The 23,647-nt window shown below is 34.2% G+C and overlaps 5 protein-coding genes across 5 annotated transcripts in view; 4 read left to right on the top strand and 1 right to left on the bottom strand.

Annotated features, from left to right (window-relative positions):
• Window positions 1–866: 866 nt before the first annotated feature.
• LOAG_04584 (hypothetical protein) lies at window positions 867–2,742 on the top strand (the record flags this gene model as incomplete). Its single annotated transcript, XM_003140121.1, has 4 exons — window positions 867–1,079; window positions 1,162–1,311; window positions 2,214–2,359; window positions 2,541–2,742. 4 exons carry the CDS (start codon window positions 867–869, stop codon window positions 2,740–2,742), a joined length of 711 nt encoding a protein of 236 aa, XP_003140169.1.
• Window positions 2,743–4,633: 1,891 nt separating this feature from the next.
• Window positions 4,634–8,673, top strand: LOAG_04583 (hypothetical protein). Its single transcript, XM_020446631.1, has 10 exons — window positions 4,634–4,783; window positions 4,925–5,231; window positions 5,765–5,838; window positions 6,124–6,473; window positions 6,785–6,900; window positions 7,094–7,144; window positions 7,231–7,306; window positions 7,368–7,492; window positions 7,845–7,915; window positions 8,422–8,673. Exons 1-10 carry the CDS (start codon window positions 4,673–4,675, stop codon window positions 8,530–8,532), a joined length of 1,392 nt encoding a protein of 463 aa, XP_020303057.1. The 5' UTR covers window positions 4,634–4,672; the 3' UTR covers window positions 8,533–8,673.
• A 284-nt stretch (window positions 8,674–8,957) lies between these two features.
• Window positions 8,958–9,251, bottom strand: LOAG_04582 (hypothetical protein; the record flags this gene model as incomplete). Its single annotated transcript, XM_003140119.1, has 1 exon — window positions 8,958–9,251. One exon carries the CDS (start codon window positions 9,249–9,251, stop codon window positions 8,958–8,960), a length of 294 nt encoding a protein of 97 aa, XP_003140167.1.
• Window positions 9,252–9,529: 278 nt separating this feature from the next.
• On the top strand, window positions 9,530–19,933 carry LOAG_04581 (hypothetical protein; the record flags this gene model as incomplete). Its single annotated transcript, XM_020446630.1, has 26 exons — window positions 9,530–9,610; window positions 10,166–10,293; window positions 10,492–10,662; window positions 10,746–10,857; window positions 11,079–11,152; window positions 11,267–11,476; window positions 11,547–11,694; window positions 11,800–11,900; window positions 12,057–12,355; window positions 12,731–12,924; window positions 13,103–13,416; window positions 13,810–13,960; window positions 14,081–14,257; window positions 14,456–14,565; window positions 14,803–14,925; window positions 15,001–15,147; window positions 15,523–15,681; window positions 15,999–16,187; window positions 16,268–16,411; window positions 16,635–16,852; window positions 17,081–17,258; window positions 18,371–18,580; window positions 18,812–18,882; window positions 19,293–19,439; window positions 19,520–19,634; window positions 19,820–19,933. Exons 1-26 carry the CDS (start codon window positions 9,598–9,600, stop codon window positions 19,931–19,933), a joined length of 4,017 nt encoding a protein of 1,338 aa, XP_020303056.1. The 5' UTR covers window positions 9,530–9,597.
• A 1,046-nt stretch (window positions 19,934–20,979) lies between these two features.
• Window positions 20,980–23,647, top strand: part of LOAG_17379 (hypothetical protein) — a gene marked incomplete at both ends in the record, with an annotated part of 10,828 nt that continues 8,160 nt past the window's right edge. The window contains 9 exons of the mRNA XM_020450041.1: window positions 20,980–21,069; window positions 21,339–21,548; window positions 21,795–21,962; window positions 22,336–22,395; window positions 22,503–22,660; window positions 22,961–23,039; window positions 23,130–23,195; window positions 23,260–23,322; window positions 23,440–23,574. Of these exons, the coding sequence (XP_020306328.1) occupies window positions 20,980–21,069; window positions 21,339–21,548; window positions 21,795–21,962; window positions 22,336–22,395; window positions 22,503–22,660; window positions 22,961–23,039; window positions 23,130–23,195; window positions 23,260–23,322; window positions 23,440–23,574 (1,029 nt within the window). The remainder of the gene's footprint in view (window positions 21,070–21,338; window positions 21,549–21,794; window positions 21,963–22,335; window positions 22,396–22,502; window positions 22,661–22,960; window positions 23,040–23,129; window positions 23,196–23,259; window positions 23,323–23,439; window positions 23,575–23,647) is intronic.

Genomic DNA, 23,647 nt, shown 5'->3' with positions numbered 1-23,647 from the left:
AATAGCAAATTTCATTGCTGTTAACCATTTAAAAAGAAACTTGGAATGGTCAATTACTGACCAAAAGTAATCATGATCACAATAACAAAATTTGAAATGTGAAAATATTCCATCTCAGGTAAGCAAATTTTTTAATTTTTGCTGAAATTACTTAAAATTGAACCTAAAAACTGGAATATAATAATCTAAACTGATTGAATTCATTTGTGACTAATTATTTAATTCGAAAGTTTTCTTCTAAGGAAAAGTTTTTGCTAATATATACAATTATTTTGTGACTTATATTTGGAATTGATCCGATTAGTAAAGACACTAATTATTGTTTTCTGATCTCTGATTGATCTCTGAAATCGAGGAGTAATTACTAATATAATGGGAATAAGATTGAATACTATAGCAAGATCATAATCATTTGCAAAAACAATAATTATGGAATGCTCTGTCCTATCTATACAATGATTAAATGTCCTTTGTCCAATGACCTCTGTCCAACAATTACAAATAACCATATACATATATACGCTACATGACAACAGGTAACAGTTGAAAGTATTACATTTATTGTTAGAGCTATAATTAATTAACTCGACGGATATTATCGACCAAATAAAATATTTTGGCACTTTTAGTCGACTAATAGGATCACATTCATATTAATTTAATTAAATAATTAATGAAAAGCCTATTTGATAGATTTAGTACTTTTGCAGTTGTCTTTATGAGTACAAACATAACTTGCTAATTACCATTGCAACAGATTGAAATATGGAATAAAGATTAGCAACGGAATGATTGCTTTTGATAGCTTATCAAATAAATTAAGTTTCTTTAACTGAAAAATAAGCATTACAGATATTAGCATTAATATGCGATTGTCAATAGCACTTGTGCTTCTTATATTTTGCTATGCTTTATCAGAGCAATTCTGGATTGATATCAAAGTGGAAGGATTAGAATGGTCAAATAATTGTAATTTATACAGTACCTGTATTCAACCAACACTTCAATTACGTCTTATCAATATCTTTAATAATGAGACTATTATCAAAACTTTGAATATTAACTTTGATAAACAACAGGTTACATTTTTGCAAATATTACTGTGGGATAATGATGTTAAACAAAAACTTTCTCATTTTCAACTATTTTATAAAATTTAAGATTAACGAAATTCATTTGATATCATATTGGAATGAGGGAATACCTGATATGATTGTTTCAACTATTACTATTAATGGAATTGATCCCGACTATGATTTCTCGAGACTTTGCGATTCCACTGCAACTATTTTTCCATTTCAAATGGCTAAGGTAATCATAGCTTTATTCTCATATGCAAACTTCTTACATATTCATTTATATAGACGTAATCATTATCTAATGATAACATTCCATTTATTGTTGTATTTCAAAGGTTCTTATCAGAGATTATCGATTTATGAAATTATCATTGTTTGATAATAATTTAGAAGAACACGACCAAACTATCGGGTATGTGTTTCAATGCTCAATTAACTTTTGCAAATTATTCCAATCAATGTTCACATTCAACAATTGTAAGTAATGGATCTATTTGAATGGAAATTTTAAATTTTATTAATTATAAACAATCCATAAAGGAAATGTTTTCATTTAATCATTCAAATGAGTTTATGCATAATTATAACTTTCTTGTATTATGACTAACCGGTAGTTTATTTTACTCTGATATTAATGAATAGAATTTCTCCATGTTATTTTAAATTTAATTACAATAAACATTTGTTAATCCTATTACTAATCCCTGTTTTGCTGTGACACATGACTAATCCTTACCCCTTTCTTCCCCTCTTATTATCAGCTTACATCAGCTTATCATTAGCTTACAATTAGTTGTTAATTAAGTAGTTAATTGATAGAAGTACTACAATAAGTAAATGATGCATAAATACATGAATAAATAAAAGTGAAGTTTAATATGTTGAATTTTTAATTCAGTAAAAGTATCAATGCAAAAGCATTGTTATTGGATAATTCTCGGAGTAGCAATCATAATGAGGTAATAAAAGAGAATGAACTTAAATATTTTACCAATCTAAATAAAATCAAATTCAAAGTTAACTGGGAGATTATATAACATCTCGTCCCTCTTAATTGTTGAAATTAACATACGGAGGTCAAAAAGGTCAATGTAAATTTTTTTCCGAACCAAATGAAAAGATCTTTGTTTTCAGAATCAGACAGATGGAGCAAAGACTTTGCAATGGCTATTGGCTGTGGCTATTGGGTGCTTAATTACATGTTTCATGCTAATTCACATTTTCCTCACTATAAATCGTATCCTAAAATTGAGATCAAGAAGTAATAGACAAATTAAACGGTAACTTTATTAATTGTAATTTAAACAAGTACAATTAAAAGTAAACCTTCCATGAGCATAGTTATTTTTACAGTCTCATTTTCTTGTGATTTTAAAAATCTCAAGTTTTTTTCCTGCAACTTTTTAATCTTAATAGATGATTGGATTCAGTAAAAAGTGAAAAGTTGAATTATTTGTTCAGAAGATCAGTGTTAAAAACATCGACATCAAATGGTGCCATCTTGAATGTTGCAGAAAATTCATGTGAATATGTGAGGTCACGAGTTTTCCCGATAAGCATTGAATCCGGAAATCCGGATTTGACGAAATCTCGAACTGTTTCGAACTTCACTCCAAAACATACATTTTCTGCGAATTCATCACTTTGTAATTCAATAGAATAGTATCTAAAATGTGATCAGTCATTTCTACTTCTTGTTGTTTTGGATGGCTTTCATTAATTAAGATTTGATCGCTACAACCTCAATTTTGATTGCTGTGACGACTTTTTGTAACGCCAAAGAATAATGACGATCTTGTTTCAATTGTATTAAATCACCTGTATCTAAGCATATTCATTAGTTGTAACAATTAATTAGCAGTTTTAAGATCAATTAGATTACGAGTGTTCCGATCTTAATTTTTCATTAAATTTCTTGTTTTTAAATCTTTTAATGTCTATAAAGTCTTCGATGATATCATTTTTTGGAGGCTTTTTTTTCGGATTTTACAAAATTTGACATGCGATTATTACGATATGATGATAGATAAATAGTGCTAAGATATCATACCTATGAAGATTTCAAACAAGTTAAAAGATACAATTTCTAGTTGACGGTAATGTCACAATCAATCGAAGTCAATCAATTGATGTAATGGAATGAATGTTGATGGATCGATTAACCCGAAATGTACGTTCAAAGTCGATCGTTCAATGATGAAATAAAACGAAAGTCTGTTTATTTTTGACTGTTAGTTTAGTATAAGTTTTGTTTTGCTTTTATTTTACTTTCTTGACTTCCATCTCAATATCACTAACTCTCTTAAGTCCATTAAATTCCTACAAATTGTCAAATTCTTCTTACTGCTTATGTAAATGCTCATTTTTCAAGCCAAATATTAGTAATGTACGGTACGGCACCATAATCTTTCATCCATAATATACATAAAGTACGATATTCGATGCACTTCATCACATACTCCATGCAATTTTCTCTCGTAAATCAAGGAGTACTGTAACCTTTGTGCCGCTATTTTATTCATTGCTGTTTTTAACTAAAATTTGAACATGATTCGAAATATTTTGGGCATTAGAAAAATTAGCAAGCATATAACGATGTGTTGTACACAGAGTAAGTACAGTAATATTTGACTGTCACAAGAACTTATCATAAAATTATTTTTGACATCAGTTATTATATCACTTTGAGATACAAGCTATATCTCAAGACTACTTATTTACTTATCTAATGTACTTATTTACTTACTTCTCCTAATCAATTAGCTATGGAAAAGTTTTCGAAAAACAAAACTCTTTTCTGATACCACCAATGATTTAAGAAAAAGAGAAGTTGACAAGAGAAATGAATACTTACTAATTAGAACCACTCTTCCAAGAAAGAAGTATTTGAAATGAAAGTGTCATATATGATAAGTGATTACTAATCAAGTATACTAATCCAAAATAGACAAGGATAAAACCATCCTCTCACATTAACAGGAGTTGCAAGTAAAACATAGCATTCTATCTCAATGAGATTCAAATTTTCATAGTGGTGTACTGAACTGTATCAGTGTCCGCGAATAGTTTTCGTTGGTATTTGGGGTCTCCTTACTTTCCACGTTTACCGCGTTGTATTCTGGTGTAATTGTTCCCTTAGGGTCACGTTTCTCACTTGATATCTAGTCATTTCACACGGAGATGACCTTTGAATTTAATTTCTTTCCGGGAAGAGATAATGTAGATGGTAATAATCTTATCTACTAAAAAATTTATGCAGATCTTTGCTTCCACAAATTGTTTATTTCAGATAAATCTATTATTAATGTTTGTCTTTCTTGATTTAATCTTGTTAATCCCTTAATGTCGTAATGATTGAAAATATTAACATGTCAAGTAATAAATCAAAATGGTGCGGTAAGTATGCATCCTATAGAGATCTATTTCTTTTTTTCCAGATCTAATTTGGCGTACTTTTGGTTCTTTTTCAAACTGTTCTTTTCCAGAAGTTTTTGTGAGTTCATGTTTGTGTTTGCTTGATATCTTTTTTAAATTATTGTTAATGTGGTAACGGTATTTTCAGGACTACTTTGAATGTATTTAGGACATTGGAAATGAAACACACTGAAGCGGAGAAGTTATTTCTCGACAAAATGGCTGTCCTTAATAAAACATTTTTATATTTCATCCAGTGTTCCCTGAAAGAAATGCCTGATGCTGATCTGGTAGTTATTTAATTTTTTTTTCTGTCTAAAAATTTGTTGTATTTTTTCCCGGAACTGCTTTTTAAATCATCCTTCGAATTAAACGAATAAGTGAGTAAGCTTCATTTTATTTTACGTCTCATACACTGCCTTGGTTTGCAGTCACCCTGCGTTCGCGATTATTTGAAACATGTCGAAGAACTAGATCGGACATATGGAAATTTCCCTGGTCAGGATGATACCAATGCATCTACTGATAATGGTAAAAAAGATGAAGCTATCAGTGACTTGCCGAAAATAAGCTTATCAGAAAAAGATGTAAGTGATGGAAGCGGAACGACGGTGAAATCCAATATGGCGCAAGAAAAACCTGCATCCAATGCAATAACTGTATTTAGTAGTACCACAAATCCAACAAATGTTTCAAAGCTTTCGTTTGATGTATCTACAACATCATCGTCTGGATCAGGTAAGAGGGTTGTTCGTATTCTTTTTTTAAATAGTTTTCGAACTTTCAGTAGTCACTTATACACGTTTTTTAGTACTTAGTAATTGCTATATTTTACTTCGAAATTCGAATACATTTATATAGCCCTATGTTTTTTTCGAATAACAAAATATTGCAGGTTCAGGTATTCGATTTTCTTCGTAACATTTGATCATTCTTGGTACTGGAATAAACCATCGGGCTTTTTAGGTGTAGCTTACTAGTTGGACCTCAGACCTCAGACCTTAAATTGTTGGACCACAGATTTCTCAGTGTGTTGGATCTCAGATTTTTCATTGTGGTTCCTGAAATGTCGCATTATAGAATATTAGCTTTTCTTCTCTCCCAGAGTTCTTCAGGGCCACATTTCACGATTTACACTAAATTTTTTCGAGTTTTAATCACTTTTATTCATACCTTTTGCTTTAGTCAGACATTTCCACATTTCATATTCATGGAATGATGGTTTTCATTTCTTATTTGCAGTCGTTCTCTAGTTGAAGATTTAATTTCAGAAAGGCGGGGAAGAAAAAGGGCAAAAAAAGGTGGTCCTGAAGGAGATGACGAAGAAGTAATTATTCCCAATCATGTGAGTCTTGTTAAATTGCTTGTAAGTACTTATAGTAATGTGTTTTGTTATTTTTATTTTTCCCACTGTTGTATGAATTGTTCCTTTATCAAGGGGTTTTAAAAAAAGGAGGAACTTTTTATTATTTCTGAGCAGAATAAGAAGTTACAGAAATTTTTTCAGTAGAAGAATGAATGCTTCTATTACTCATTAGTCCCTCTTTTGGCAAGAGAGTATGGATGATAAAAGTGGTTATAATTTGTAAGAAATATTTTCACATTTAATTGTTATTTGAAAATGTTTTAGAACACTCCAACTTCTCCGCAGTTAACAAGTTCAGAAAAATATATCAAAACAGCGCCTAATCAGATTTCACACTCGTCCACGCTGTCACCATTTTTCAATAGCTCATCGGCCGAAAATATTTCAAAAAGAGATTTTGATAGCAATAGTGATTCGAAAATAGAGACAGAAAGCGGAAGCTTCCAGGAAAAAAGCATGAACGACATTAAAGAAACAGGCACCAACAAAATCCCTTTATTTTCGTTCGGTCAAAAAGATGATTTAAAGAAAAATGAACTACTAAAGAATGCACAAAATTTTCTCTTCAAATCATCCTCAGAAAAAGAATTAGTGGAGAAACTTGATGAAAAGAAGTAAGTTGAATATCTGAATTATTATATAAACGGTTTTAGGCTTATTGTAAAATTGTTAATTGTTGTCAAGCCCAGTGTCCAAAAACTTATGTTTCAAATTATATTTTTTCCAGTTTTAACCTTAATAAAAGGTTAACTTCAAACACAATAGATCAAGTAATCAGTTGATCAGGTGATCATTTAAGCTGATCAGTTGTGTTTGAAATCAGCCCTTTTATTAAAAATATAACTGAAAAAAATATAAATTAATCAAGTTCCTAATCCAAATACTGACAACTGCCGACTTCTATGCTTTCATTCGAATATTGCAGGGAACCAAATGTAGAGTCAACATGCAAGTCTCACGTAACTCCATCATTCTCATTCTTGAAGCCAGTTTTGGATGAAGGGAATTTTGGATGCTCTGATTCTTCGAAGACTAAATTAGGTTGTCACATCACGATTTTCCAGCTATCCACAAATGTTACTATACTCGAAGTTCTTGTTGAATTTTAGACAAATTAAGATTTTTTTTCTGATTTTGTTGCCGCCGTTGAACTTGCACTAATTGGATTAATTCTTGTATTAATTCTCTCCTTTTTACTTTTCTCCATTTATACTTGTATTCCATTTATTTTCAGATTTTAAATTTGGCGCGCCACCTGCTGTTCAATCAGAACCAAATAATGAAAGTGGGTAATCAATGCTGGTTGCTGTCTTTTCTTCTGATGATTCGAAATGAAATATTCATCGGGTCAATATCTTCTAGTTTTTCTAGGTGAAGAAAGTGAATATGTTCCACCAAAACCAGAATTTGTGTTGGCGGAGGAACCGAAAGCGATATTCTCGTCCAAGTAAGTGCTGCCAAATAAGTGTAATAAACCACCTAAGGCATTCCATATGTATATGTTGTAGGTGTTCGGTATTTGTACTGAAAGGAACAGAATATGAAAAACTTGGGATTGGTCAACTTCATATTAAAACCGATGAAACTGATAGTATAAAGAAAATTCTACTCATCCGTGCTGCCACTACCACCGGTAAATCTAATATTGACTGTTAAAGATTTGAACGTTTGTAAGTCTTATATATGGGAATAGTTTTTTTTTATTCTGTGCTTCAAATGCATCCTTTGTTATTACAGAAGTGCTGAGTATCCTAATAATAACAAGGTGCAAGTGAAGGAGCCATTCATCTTACATAATTGTATGATAAATCCGATTTGGCAACAGAATCACAGTAACCTGCTTAATATCTAGATTAGATGGAATATGGGCAGTCTGATTTTGGTTCGGAGCTATGTCCGCACGTGACTACACTCTGATTATGCTGGCTCGATTTTTTTAGTGATCATGATAAAGATGTTTATGGTGAGATTAAATATTTTTGTAGGTACTGTATGGGTAAATTCATATATCGATGAATCTATGAAACATGTGGTCATTGAGGATGTCAAATTGAGGGTATGTGTCTAAGACCATGAAAGGATGACTTCACTTTTTGTTTTTCAAAAGATTTTCATTACTAAAAAATCAGGTTTGGTTTGTCAATCAAGAAAAAAAAAAGAATTTTATTCATTGCCAAAAATAAAGAATAAACTGTATTGTATCGTGAAAACTGGAGAAACTGTATTACACCGTAAAAAACGTAAACATTGTATAAACTGGAATAAATTTTTATGTACAGAGGGAAGAGTCTGGTCAGAGTCTGACTTCAGGATAGGAAAAATGAAAAATGTTATATGAATGCATGGGATTTATGCTAAAAAATATTTTTTGCTACATTCCTTATGATGTGCTGCTGGTAACGGTTAGCATTTCCATCATAAATAATGTGAGGTAATTAATTGTTCTACATCAGTACGGGGTCTTCTGCTGAGTTTCCTACTCTCATATCTCCCATTCAAGAGGTAGAATGGAATTAGTGAGTGGAAGTATCTTCGTTTTTTGAAGGATAGTAATATTTTCAGATAAGTTGTGTATCAGGTGGATCACCATCAACGTATTTGTTACGCCTACCAAAAAAAGAAAATCGTGACCAAGTAGTCGCAGAACTTCAAAGCGACAATATTTCTTCTTGAGGAATTATTTGTGACTGTTATCGTTATGCTATTGTAGTATCTTTTGTAGCGTTATTGCTACTTGACATTATTGTTTGAATACAGATCGAATAGTTTTCCAATAAATCAGTTCGTTTTGTTGTTCATACGGTTGTTGACAGGTAGTTTACTTCATATTCTGTTCTTTTATGATCCAATCCTTATCAAAAAAATGTCGGCATACGTGAGGCTGTGTGATTTGCTGAGAGGCGACATTGCACGCTACCATGCTAATGCAGTGCATTAAAATATGATACGGTCGTTTTAAGAAGTTGAAATAATTGGAAAGGAAGAGGCGAAAAAAGTAGGATTGGGGTGGATGTTTGGGCAAAAGTACCTCCGTACCTATATTAAAGTTTGGATAAGTGAAGTGACAGTAAGTGCGGTAACTCCAAATATAAATCCGACTAATGAGTTATTAATTCTTGAGTATTTTGTTCGAGATTAGATGTAGCACTAATTTTTCCCATGAATCCCCATACACGTTCAGCCCGTAACGTGACCGTATCACTGCAAATCCCGTTCACCACGCTGGTCACTGAAAAGGTGGTGCGTGAATGACGATATCTGTTAAGCTGCAGTAATTGATTATTGTCCCAGTAGGAAGTCTTTCTTGCGATATGTGCAGATGTACTTGGCAGTCTTTCATACTTTGTTGGTGGGTATATCTGTGTTTCAGGTTTGTGGCCAGTCGGTGGCATCTCCATCTGTAGGCGGGAGAAGTGGTGCATGTTTATGCGTTTTAAGTAGATAATAGCATAAATTAAGGCATTTTAGATAGGTAGAAGAAGAGAGTGGTATGTTAACACTCTAAACTTTTATTACCAAAAGGTAATAAAAGGTTCTCCCTCATATCACTTGTTCCTCAGTTGTTTTACTTGCCTGCGATAATGGTCATTAACAGTATGGATGATATTGGTGTTCGAAGATCACTGTCAACATCCCACGAAAATTTCCACTCAATTATGGTTCATTCTCTTTGCAGGAAAAAGTATTAATCCAGAAAAAAGAAAATTGTGTTGAGAAGACTTGAGGGATTTCTGCGGGATGTCCAACAAAGGTTAATCGAATTTTTGAAGTTTTGATCATTAGTTTAAGTATGATTTTGCCCTGGGCGGCTTACGATTGTAAATGTAGGCCAATACTTATTAATCCGTTTTAAATCTGAGTTAGTGTTTTTGAGAAACTGATTGACGGTAAAAGAGTTTATCGTCAAAGATCGAAGTAATCGGTAACAACTGGTATGTTCAGTCAATTGAATTGTCGTTTCACTTGCAGCATTCTTTTGAGGATGATATATCACGACGTTGTAGTGGAAAACAGTAACATTACCTTTATCACGAAATTCGTAAAACAGTAGACTTATCGGTATCGGTTGGTAGTACTAGTGCACTAACATGCTCTAGTATTTTCCCATGATGTTCTTGCAAGACTGATATTAAGAGAATGATGAGGGAAATGTTAAACTACTTATATCTGTGTACTTGCTAACTGATCGTCAAACGACAAATAGCGATGTTTAAACATTTTTGTAATGTATAAAAATGCACATTTCCACTACTAAATTAAAGTGAAGATACCATTTATTTGAATTTAACGTAATTTAAATTTGCAGGTGTCGAGACGCAAATTATAACAAGGAAAAGACACCTTGAAGATGATAATGAAAACAGTGAAAATGCTCTAGGGAATGGAAATAACTTTGATAAAATTGCATTTGGATCAGCGGGCGGTTATGATACGGCAAGTCATTCTCATGAATTCTATAATCAAAAAATATTTTAAAACAAGTAATAGTGTAAAACCTGACAGACTGTAACTGACACTACTATCGTAATCTTAATTTTTGGTGACTGAAAGCATTTTCGGTGATCAGTAAACAGTCAGGTCGTTAACACATGAAAGGGAGCAGAATGTGTAATGAATTAATACACTTTTTAGGACGTATATGGAAGTGTTCGAGGACAGCGTAAAAATGATTACTTAACATCAATAAATGCTGGCGATGAGGAGGAAGACGCGGAAGATGAATTGGTTGGTCCGATGGCTGCTGCTAAAGCAGCCTATTCTGCTCCGAAGCGCTTTGTAGAGGAAGCTGCAAGACATGGACAGGTACTAATATTTAGAATCTGCGATAAGCTTATAATTAATTGCTTTTTAATTTTTCGTTTCATATTTCTTCTGTCTTTGTTCAGGGAGATGATCCATTTGCGGAAACGAGAACAAAGACAATTGCTGAAAGGCAGAGTAATTACCAAGCGAGAGCTCGTCAACGACAAATTTCTCCTGAACGAGCAGATATGTTTGGTTGGTGATCCGTACAACCTTCTAGTTTTATCCAATAGAACCAAAGGCATTGTAAAACTCCAAAACCACCTTAAACTTGATTTCTGTGCGGTTTTCCTTGCAGGGTATTGGCTTCTTTTCCCGTAGCACATGCTATAAAACAAAAAAGTGATAAGGGCGAAGATATAACTAATCTCATCCAATTTCCTTTTTGACTTGTTTATTCCAGTCGTATTTTTTAGCTGATCAAACACCTGATGTTCGGGATCGTTCTTATGCTCAGATCATGAAGGAACAGATGTTACGTGAAGAAACGGTTTGTCATTTTACATCAAAGATAGACAAGCAAAGAAACTTTTTTTCACTCGGGAATGTATTTATCATATTTTTTTGAAAAACGCATCAAAATTTCCGTTCTGCGACTTTCCAGGATAAAGTGGAGAAAGAATTGGCTGACAAAGCAAAATCTGGTGAACTGAAAATTACAAAACCAGCTGCTCCAGCACAGAAAAGAGGACGTTGGGATGAGACACCAAAAATTGAGGCGCTTGGTGCGGGAGCCCTAACACCTCAAACACCTGGTTCCACCCAGCGAAGGCGTTTGACACTTACGTCGAATATATCTGCTGCTGCTGCAGAAGTAAGCATTAACAAATCTAAGTTTATATAGTACGTTGCGAAATATCCGCAAAGGTAATGAGCTATTTTAGGTTGCAACTCCACGTGTTGCCCGGTGGGATGAGACACCAGCTCACGCGGCAGGAGTCGATGCAACTCCTACTTCTGGAGCAAAAGCATGGGATGCGACGCCATCAACTCAGACACCTCGTCGAAATCGTTGGGACGAAACTCCACACGGTTTCTTACTCTATAGTTCTTACTTTAGCACGAACAGTTTCATTCAATTCTGTAAGAATATAGCATTTGGTTCGAAAAACGATAATAAAAATATACAATTTGCAGAATCTGTGCGTGATGGAATGACGCCATCAGCAAGGGAGGGAATGACCCCAGGTTGGGGAGCGGAAACTCCCCGAGACGCTCGTGCATTTGAAGATGTCAAGGTAACTTTTTTTATTACAGTATTAAACCACTCTTTGTTTTATGACCTTTCGAGACATACGTGAATTTATTTCGGCTTATCCGTGTACGATCAGCGTGCATTCTGTCTAATGTCGTAATGTTTGCTGTATTTGAGAATATACATATGTTATTTACAGATTGAGGAAACACCGAGTGAATCAAAACGTCGGTCGCGTTGGGACTTAACTCCATCTGCTGCCACACCGGTTGCTGCAGCTGCAACACCATCAAGTACTCATATGGCCGGTGGTGCAACACCATCAGGTTTTACACCAAGCGGAGCAGGAATGACACCATCAATGATGACACCTGGTGGAACCACACCTATTGGTACACCTGCAATGGGACTTAAAACTCCAATTATGCCAATGGTACCGATGACACCAGATCAGATGGCACTTTTCAAGTGGGAAAGAGAGATTGATGAAAGGAACAGGTAATCATTTCATATGGTATTAATTTCATTAATAAGCAACATTCATTTAAAAAAGGAATAAGTGAAATGGTTAGGTTCTCTTTAATGTTGGCTGAGACAAAGTGGACAGAACAAGGCATGCCACACTTAGGTAGTGTGAAGGTTCATCCTTTATGGCTATACAGTTTATGGGTGTAGGTGGATCTATTGCGCAGGACTGAATGTTGATTTTACTGATAGAGTAGGTAGCAACCATGGTAGCAAATATAATTTCAATCCTTAGCTTATATTATCTAGAATTTCGTCAGAATTGAAAGATCTTTGCCATTTTTTTAAATCTTTACCATTTTTTTAACTGGACGAGAAGTGATGCTTTTATCCGATGAATTATTTAAGGCCTTTGTCTGATGAAGAACTAGATGCATTGTTCCCGCCGGGATACAAGGTGTTGCCACCACCAAATGGCTACATACCACTTCGAACCCCGGGTCGTAAGCTTTTAGCAACGCCTACCCCAATGGGGGCAACAGGAACACCAATGGGATTCATCATGCAAGGAACACCAGAACGACCTGGTTTGGCCGATAAAGGTATCCTTTGCGTGTTATAACATTCTGACTTCTAGTGATTTTAACTTTCTTTTCAGTTGAACCTCCAGGCGTTCAGTTTTGCACAAATCAGTATTTTCAGTGTACTGATAGTTTTTTTGTTTCAGAAAATGATAATAGAAACTACTGGGAATGTAAGTTGAAGTGATTGCTGTTCCAGGTGTTGCTGGATTGATTGATACCCAACCAAAAAATGCAGAGTTGCCTCCACTGAAGCCGGAGGATATTCAGTATTTTGACAAGCTCTTGATGGAAGTGGACGAAAGCACACTGAGCAAGGAAGAATTGATTGAACGTGAAATTATGACTTATCTTTTAAAAATCAAAAACGGGACACCTCCGCAACGAAAATCTGGTTTGCGTAAGATCACAGAAAATGCACGACGTTTTGGAGCTGGAGCGCTTTTTAATCAAATATTACCTCTTTTGATGTCTCCTACACTAGAGGATCAGGAAAGGCATTTGATGGTGAAGGTTCGCGCGTTTGCTATTTTGTCTGATTTAATTTACAGCACTCTTTATTCTCAGTTTTCACAAATGCAACCCACATCTTTTGCGAACTTTCGCTAATGTTTTCGATAATGCTCTCATTATTATCTGGGTTATTCAAAATAACAAGTTCTGCGATCTCCTCTCGGCGATTGATAATTGCTTCTGCATATATTTTGAATGTTTTCTGATGAAGACTGCTAAATCGTAATCGTATGATGTTAAATCGTATGATTTATTATACGTGGGATTTGTCATTCATGATCTTATACGAAATTGGTTCGAAAATCTATTATATAGTGAGAATAAACTGCCATTTTACAGTTCATTTCTGAATTGCTTCAGTGATTTGTGCTATATTTGGCTTGAAATTTTTAGGTGATCGATCGTGTTTTATATAAGCTTGATGATCTCGTTCGACCATATGTCCATAAAATATTGGTCGTTATTGAACCGTTGTTGATCGACGAAGATTATTACGCACGTGTTGAAGGAAGGGAAATTATTTCAAATCTTGCAAAGGCAGCCGGTAATTCAGCATTAATTTTTATGCTACAGTTTATTCAAATGCAAACATGCAGCCAGACGAGCACATATAGGTTTCGTATTACCCAAAGTATTTAATTGATAATCTTGATTTGATCTAAAGGTCTGGCGACAATGATTTCGACGATGCGGCCAGATATTGATAATGTCGACGAATATGTACGAAATACAACAGCTCGAGCTTTTGCTGTTGTCGCTTCAGCTCTTGGCATTCCAGCTCTTCTTCCGTTTCTGAAGGCAGTTTGTAAAAGTAAAAAAAGTTGGCAAGCAAGGCACACGGGTGAGTTTCCTTTTCTTTTTATGAATTTTTCGTTTTGTTTTCTTTCCAGTGAAATATTTTGGAAATTTGGTTGATAGAATTTACAATTTTTACCAGAACGTGAAATCGTACCAACATATCAATAAACAGTGAATCACTGGTAAAAGGACCAAATCTTGAGTATTTTTCTTTTCTAGTAATTCTAATCGTGTTTTTCAGGTATTAAGATAGTGCAACAGATGGCTATACTTATGGGATGTGCAGTTTTACCACATCTCCGTTCACTTGTTGAAATTGTGGAAACAGGCCTCGTTGATGATCAGCAAAAGGTGATTTCAATTAAGCTTTTTCTTGTTAATAATAGCATGTAATCATTTATATATCTCCATGACAAGAAGTACAACTCATTTTTAAATATTACAAATTTTGTTGTTGCACAGATATCACAGTTGAACATAGCTCCTTAACTTGTATAAAGTTTTAGTTTTTCAGCGGCTTCCTTTCTAGCACTTTTAACTGGATTGTCAAGTGAACTTTTGGGGAAATAATTACTTGAAATATTTCAGGTGCGGACAATAACAGCTCTTTGTTTGGCAGCTCTTGCTGAAGCTGCAACGCCGTACGGTATCGAAGCATTTGACTCTGTTTTAAAGCCACTTTGGAAGGGTATTCGGTCACATCGGGGGAAGGTCCGTTTTTCATTGTCAATATCCAATTTTCAGTACATTATTTTTTAATTGGCGTGCTATAAGCATAATCTTCAGGGTCTTGCTGCCTTTTTAAAGGCAATCGGTTTCCTGATTCCTTTGATGGATGCTGAATATGCATCTTACTATACGCGTGAAGTAATGCTTATATTGATTCGAGAATTTGCATCTCCCGACGAAGAAATGAAGAAAATTGTGCTGAAGGTAGGTAACACACCGAATTGAATTAAGTGGTCCTGATATTGTTAATTTGTCTGAGTATGGTGGACCTTGTTGATAATATGTACCAGTAAACCGGGTGCAAATAGATTACTGAACTGATGTATTTTTTGGTCTTGACTATTTCTCATTGTATGATGTTTGCATCAGATACTGTTTTGGCGAAATTTTAGTATTCCTTCTTTTGTTCCCGGGTTATCCCATAAACACTGATTTAGTTGCTTATTAAATCAGAAAACGAGAAAGTAGCTTTTTTAACGTATAGATTTTTATTAATTGTAAACTAGCACTTGGTATTTCTGATTTCATATCATTTTTCAACCAAATTATTTTTCGCTTTGATCAGAATGAGTTTTTTAGGTAGTAAAACAGTGCTGCGCAACGGATGGTGTTGAAGCGGCTTATATCCGTGATGAAATCCTAGCACATTTCTTCAAAGCATTTTGGAACCATCGTATGGCACTTGATCGACGTAACTACCGACAGCTGGTCGATACTACTGTGGAAATGGCGCAAAAGGTTTAATTCTTTTTCAAGTTATTGATTTCAAAAGGTTTCGGGTAACTTCAAATGATTCAAGTTTGATTTTTTCTCAAGGTTGTCCTTCCATGTTGTTATTTTTATAGCACACAGTGACAACTTTTTGTACATCAGTGATATAACCGGGATTCTCTGTTCCAATTCTTAGTACCAATTATTGTTAACCATACTCGAGAGTTTTTTCCTCGAATATCGATCGACTGGATGCAGACTAGAGGAACCGATAAAGAAAAAAGTTTTGTTCAGAGAACCGAATGTGATTATTGCTACTGGAATAACATAGTATTTATTTCAAGGTGGGTTCAGCAGAAATGATTGCACGAATAGTAGATGATCTGAAAGATGAAAATGAATTGTATCGGAAGATGGTTATGGAAACAATTGAAAATATTGTCTCATTGATGGGAGCAAATGAAATCGATGCACGCTTGGAGGAACAGCTTATTGATGGTATTGTATATGCCTTCCAGGAACAAACGCAGGAAGTACGCTTTGCTCTAATATTCCCTATTTCCTACTTACATTTATGAGAACTGTTGTTACTTTATTATGTCACACGTTTTAGGATGCAGTAATGTTGGATGGATTTGGTACAGTTTGCAAGGGTTTGGGTCGGCGTACAAAACCATATCTTCCTCAGATCTGTGGTACTATACTGTGGCGTCTTAATAACAAATCTGCTAAAGTTCGACAGCAGGCTGCTGATTTGGTGTGTTCTGATCATTTTTTCTGTTGGAATAATGTGAAATTGTACTGTGCTGTGATGTTGCTCTTACTGACCCGTTTATCTAGTTCACGCGTTTACTCGATTTGAAAAGACCTTTTTATTCTCAGCTTTGGAATGAACGATAAGAAATTTTGGATCTCATATATTTTCTCTTATATATTTACAGTTTCAATGGATTTAAAATTATTAGCGATTAGTATTGCAGATAGCCAAGCTCGCTCCAGTTATGAATATTTGTCAAGAAGAAAAGCTTATGGGGCATTTGGGTGTTGTTTTGTATGAGTATCTTGGTGAAGAATACCCAGAAGTGCTGGGATCGATTTTGGGTGCTCTAAAAGCAATTGTTAACGTTATTGGTATGACAAAGATGACACCACCAATTAAAGACCTTCTGCCACGTTTGACGCCAATTTTAAAGAATCGGTACCGGTTTGATTTTTTAAAAACAGTAGATATTGATTTATATCATATGTTATTGAGATTTTTTTGTCATTTTTAGTATTCACATTTCTTCTGGTGGGATCAGTATTCGTTTAGTAAGATTTGTTAGAGCTTGCATTTTATTTTTTATCAGCATCGTTCTGTTGATTGTCTTGGGTAAGACGTTCAGCAAAAATCGACACTTAAAAAACGAGGTCAAAAATCCTTCAGACATGAAAAAGTACAAGAGAACTGTATTGATCTAGTTGGTCGCATTGCTGATCGTGGAAGTGAATTTGTATCAGCTCGGGAATGGATGCGAATATGCTTCGAATTATTGGAATTATTGAAGGCTCATAAAAAGTCGATTCGTCGCGCGGCAATTAATACGTTTGGATACATTGCAAAGGTTAAACTTGGTTTTTTTCATTATAAATATGAAAATCGATCTCAATCGCCTTTCGTCAACACGGTGCACAAAACTCGTAGAACTTATTTTGTTTTAAATCCATCCCTTAAAGGATTCCCTTCATCCCCTTGTTTATTATAAATAGTATCTTGTTGACGGACGTACGTCCTGCAAAAGGAAGTTTAGGTTTTTCGTCTCCGCTATCTTTAATTTAGGGGCCCACCACCACTGATGGAGATCGTTGGTATTGCGAGCGGCGTGCACCAAGGTAAGTAACGAGTTTGTTTGTTGCTTGATTGGGTCTTTACTTGGATAATAGAAATATGTCTCACTACTGCGAACGGTTGTTTTGATGCTATCATTTGCAAGTTTGCGGGTTTTGGAAAATATTTTCTTTTTTTTTTTGATATAATTTCTTTCCGAAGACAACAAGGTTCTACCAAAGTCTGGGGAGTATCTAAAGCAACCGTTGGTGTTTTCTCAATCTATTAGCCAATGAAAAGAGTGTGGATTGCCATTCGTGGAGGAACTGGTGGACTATGAAAGAAAAAGAAGGGCAAGGTCATGGAGAAATGAAGCTCGTCGATTTGTGATGCACAAATATGCTTTGTACACTTGCAAAAAATTTTAATCATAGTCTTTCATCGTTCAAAGTAGCATGCGTGTATTGTAAAGAGCAAAATCATAGCAATTTTAAGTTGAAATTTTAGTTAAATGTGCAAATGAGACAGTGGAAATTGAGCCGAACGTGGATGTACACTATATGTTCCGGCGACCATGTTGGGATCTGTGCGATTTTTGTAGTCTTTCAAAAATTTTTTTAAGTGGAAAATCTTATGTTATATTTAAATTGAATCCAAAATTTAGAATTTAACTTTGTTTTAACTTCCGATATATTAGGGGAATTGAAGCGTAAGTTTGCTTTTATTAAAATTTGCTGAATAGAAACATTACAGACGTTTTATTTTGTTCCGTTCCTATTAGTACAATTCATATGTTTATATGTAGTACGTTACGAGCTTTTGCTTACAACTGGAAGAAATGCATAACATTTTTCTATTTAGAGGTTAAACGGTTAATTTTCTTGTAGTTATTAGTGTGTGTGTTTGCAGGCAATTGGTCCTCATGATGTTTTGGCGACACTTCTTAACAATCTCAAGGTGCAGGAACGCCAACTTCGTGTATGCACCACAGTTGCTATTGCTATTGTGGCTGAAACATGTGCTCCTTTTACTGTGCTGCCAGCTATAATGAATGAGTACCGTGTTCCGGAGATCAACGTACAGAATGGAGTTCTTAAGGCGCTCTCCTTTATGTTTGAGGTTTTATAATTTACCGCCTTTTATTTCTGTTTTGGATTTTTCGGGTATTCATTGTTACATGTCACTTAGTGGGGACCTTAAGCTTGACAAAAGGATAGAAGAATGCATCCTGTTTAACTTACACTATCAATTCATAATAATTCCATATATTTGATTCATATGAATTAGTTAATACATCTTTATTTTGCGTTGATTTTATATTACTTATATAATTTTAATGAATATTTCTAGTACATTGGAGAAATGGCCAAAGATTATATATACGCAGTCACTCCTCTTTTAGTAGATGCTCTGATGGAGAGGTGAGTCGGATTTCTTCTATTTCTAGAATGTTGCTATTCTTTTTTTTTTTTTTTTTGTTTGCATGGAATTATCGTTTGAATTGTAAATTCTCAATTTCGTCTTAATTTGCTGGAAAGTTTATATTTCTGGCTTACATAAATGTGATTACTTGTTTTAGTACTTTGATTAGTAGTAGTTTAATATATTCATTTCATAGTGATATCAACAGTTTTAAAAACATTTCAATTCTCTGATCTGGTCCCATTCATCTTATTCTGTACAAGCTGTGGGATTGTGGGATCCTTACATCTCGATGATCTGTTATTTGGTATTTTTGATATAGCACATATATCAATTTAGTAGTTAGTTTTGGATTTATTGAGTAATATCTTACTAAAATGCACTTGGTATTTGTTGCAATTTATTTCAGAGATATTGTACACCGGCAAATAGCAATGGATGCTGTTGCGCATTTAACTTTAGGTGTTTATGGTTTTGGCTGTGAAGATGCATTAATCCACATTTTCAATTATGTATGGCCGAATATGCTTGAAAACTCACCACATGTAATACAACGGTAGGTTTTTTCTGGATTGCCAGAAAAAAGTAACTTCACTTCTCTTTGCACATTGAAATTTAATGCATGAAATATTCCAGGTTTGTTTTTGCCTGTGATGCCATGCGTGTATCGCTTGGCCCAATCAAAGTACTTCAGTACTGTCTTCAAGCTCTATGGCATCCAGCAAGAAAAGTTCGCGAGCCAATTTGGAAGGTAGTCTTTTTTCCTTTTATTAAAAAATATCTGCTGCTTTCGATAATTGAATTTTTGCTTGCATTCTTTTAAACAAATATAATTTGTCATGCATAAACCACATAATTAACAGTCAGGTATTCTCGTCTTTCAAGCAAAAATTTTATTTTTGATAAATGACAGTAACGTGTTTCCATTTTTTCCAGGTCTTCAACAATTTGATTTTGGGTTCTCAAGATGCTTTGGTTTCTGGATACCCGCGAGTACCTAATACTGAAAGGAATAATTTTGTGAGATATGAGCTTGATTATGTACTTTAGTCTGTGGGGTGGTTGTAACACTCTTATTGATTTCCAAAATGGTTTATGTACTGTTCATTTTTTTTAACGAACAAATCTGTATAATGAATATTTCTTTCGGACAATGCCGTAAAGCCAATATTGTTTGATGTAAGTTGAGAGGAATTCAAGTTTTCTTTGTTTGATGTAAGTTGAGAGGAATTCAAGACTTGGGTGTAAGCGGGATCTTCAAGTATATATTTCGATTTGAGAAATATAGCAGTGTATTGTATTATCTGAAACTTCGTTGAGGGGAGAACAACTTAATGGATGGAAATTATAGTAGCAGCTATGATTTTTTGAAATAATGAATTTTAATGTATGGTAACCAGCTCAACGGCTGTGTGGTTTTGTTTTTCCAAAATGGGAATCAAGTACAAAAAATGAGTTAAAACATGCATTCATTTCGTTCAGAAATTTATTGTAAGTTAATTTAAATATGATTTCAAATAGCAATGGCTATTTGTGATTCTGTTTTTCATACTTTTTTTCTTTTTACTTTTTGCCAACAATCGTTCTTATAGTTGAGATTGTTTTGTTCAAATAAACGTTGTGGAACTTTGCTTTGGTTCATTCATTTATAAAAAGACACTGTAAAAATGGCTGGCGGATTTGTTTTCTGATGGTATATGAGATGGATGATGGATGAATTTAGATCTTTTCATAAGTTGAGTTTAGTAGTGTTATTATTAAATATTCTTTTATTTCGAATACTCTAGAGCGTGCTTTTTGCTTAAATACATGCTGTAACTGAAATCGGGAGAGCTTCTGGAACACTGGAATACTACTGACATTAAACGAAGAAGCGAAGTTTTGCTAGCTTTGGCTAAGAGGGTAATATCGTACTGAAGTAGGACGAAGATGAAGAAGCAAAGGGAGTCTGGATGGGTTTACAATTGAATGTGGGACTTTCGGTGCACAGTCCAATGTTTTTAGGAAGCTTAGAAGATATTTTCGGTAGTTGTGTACAGTATTTCCTGTGATTTTCAGGATTATTGAATGAATTATATTTACTTAAATGGCTATAAATGAAACCGAAACAGGACAACGTGTTTCGTGTTTATCTGTGCAAGAAAGGTGACAAAAAATGTAAAGGAAGGAGATGTGACGTCATACTGGTAATTTGATATTCTATGTGCTTGTACATTTCACATGGTTAACGAATCTCAGTTCGTGTAGCCATGAACAGAAAGGAATATGGATTACCCAAACTTGAATGTTACATTGTTCAGTGGTGTTTTTTCTGAGATTTCATCATTCCGCATGAACTGGGAACTCTTTGTAATTTTGTTTTGATCAATTGCAAAGCCAGGTGTATCAACCAGAACGGAGTATGCTTATTCATCCTATATCTTTTTTATGATCAGGAAATTGTTGCTGTTTTTAGAGCAGTAAGGATCTTCCCGGATTGTGTTTGGGTAATATATTGGAGATCTCATCATCGTTGGATCAACGGTTTTATGTACAGCATTTACATGAAGATGATGAAAGTGGGACATACAGAGAAAGACGCATTTATATTGAGAAAGCTATCGCTGATATGTTTTTACTTTCTCAAAATCAGTATGTTACGGTCAAAGTTGTCGAAAAAAAGCAGGTGAACTAAAAAAGTTTTGGACTACAATGAATATGACTTAAACTTCGTATCAAACTACTTGTTTCTTATGCTCTATTAATGAGAATACTGCAATGTTTTGATAGGTTTCTTCACTTGTCCATGACGTTCATTATTAGATTAACCTAGCGTAAACAAATCTATTAAAAATGACCTTCCTTTCACTTCAAGATTATTGAATTTCTATCAAAAATGGTTTGAAATAAAAGCAGGATGGAATTCATACAGGTAGTATTAGACAACATCGAAATCACAATCAAAGAACGCTATGTTAGTCGATCCGATATGTGGCGTTTTCGGAATTGCCTTATTGATACATGTGCATATATTGGAAAGAAAGTGGAATGGTTGCTCATTCCAACCACTGTTGTAAGCCTTTGGGCAAAGGGTGAAATTGTAAGTATTCTGTTATTATGGATGCTTTACTAACTGTATATACACATCCCACTGCTGATAAGATTTGTTTTGTCTGCAAGTTATATTTCCAAAATCGGTCAAATCCAGTACTGGTTTCCTTATAGTTTTTTTCCTTATAATTTAGTTTTATAGACCAACATTTTGTTATTGTTTGTTGTAAAGTTTGGCAACGAAGTCCATAACTGCTTAATATAAGGATGCTAGGTTTCAAACATAGTGATATACAAGCAATGAAAAATCACCACTATGTATAGTAATTGTCTTTGAGGAAGATGCTAAAACAATTACAATTTAATAATGCAAATAATATTTTGTACACTTCAGAAGTATACTCAGTTTATAATATTTTTAGGTTAGAAGTGGTTATGTCTCAGAGGATACACGTATAGTGTTTCGTTCAGCAAGCGCTATGGTGCGTTGTTGAGTAATGTACTCATTTTTGCATTTTTTTTAAAGTTTATTTTAGTTTGATTATTAAATATAGTAATTTCCATATTGCCGCAATACGAAATCATCCAGATGCTGGTATATGTTCAAATGAGTTCGGAAATGTGGGATTTTGATCCATACGGTGATCTTTACTTTGAAAAATGCGTTAATGGTTTTTTTCCACAACTGTTTGAACAATGGAATAAGCATCATTGCGCTCATTCGATAACATTTATTGTCACTTCAAGGTTACTTTTACCTCCAGAGCATCTCAGTGAAAGCCGTATTGCTAATTATCGTGCAGTACTACAATGTTGGCTTCAAGAGTCTGATCGAGAATTAAATTTAAACCAACTTGTTCAGGTTTCCACTGGGATACTGATTTCTGTTTTACATTTCAGTCCACCTTGAGTTCCAGTATCTCGGAGTTTTTCATCCAAAGTTCGGTCCAGAAGATTGAATGAAACAATGAACAGAAGTCGTTATCAAAATAGGGGGGACAGTATGAAGCTAAAATATGTGATATTATAGCATTGGTTTTTTTTCAGATGGTACTTTGAAGAAGAAGTTTTGAAGGAGGAAATGAAAGAGAAACTGTGTATAGATTACAGAGGAAAATACTATGAGGTTTGATTGCTAGTTCAATTCGTCATCTTTTTAATCAATCTGTTGCATTTCAACTCGTAGTTGAGTGTAAGAAATTGTTTCTGTATGCAGGATTTTTATCGAATTATCGTACAAAATGAACATTACGATGATTGGAGGAATGCTGTTTTATCAAAGGTTTGCAATTCATTTTATTTCACATTTCATCACAAATGCTGAAATGTTTCACTTTGTCTTGCAGTTGCGATTGGTCTTCAGCACGTACAAAAATACCGTGAAAGAGTTCATCTGCAAGCAATTAAATGTTTGTTTTGGATTTTCTTTATAAGCCCGTCATAACTTTACCAAATATAATCTACCGTCTCTAATAATTGCATAAGTCTTCAGTCATTTTGTCATATTAAATTGAATTATTTGTCAGATGGATGCAAAGGAAAATGACCTTGCTGTGCTTTCGACAGCTGCTGATGGTAATTTTTTGCAAGTCCTCAATTTATCCATGAATGAATTTAGTGTTTATTTTACCAATCGTCGTTTCGAAACTGTTGGCCAGCAGGTTTGAATGCTTTTAATGTTTTTTTCATTTATATATATATATATATATATATATATATATATATATATATATT

Source organism: Loa loa (genome assembly GCF_000183805.2).
Source record: "Loa loa unplaced genomic scaffold supercont3.68, whole genome shotgun sequence".
Taxonomy (NCBI): domain Eukaryota; kingdom Metazoa; phylum Nematoda; class Chromadorea; order Rhabditida; family Onchocercidae; genus Loa; species Loa loa.
This window is presented reverse-complemented; position numbering and strand designations above follow the sequence as displayed.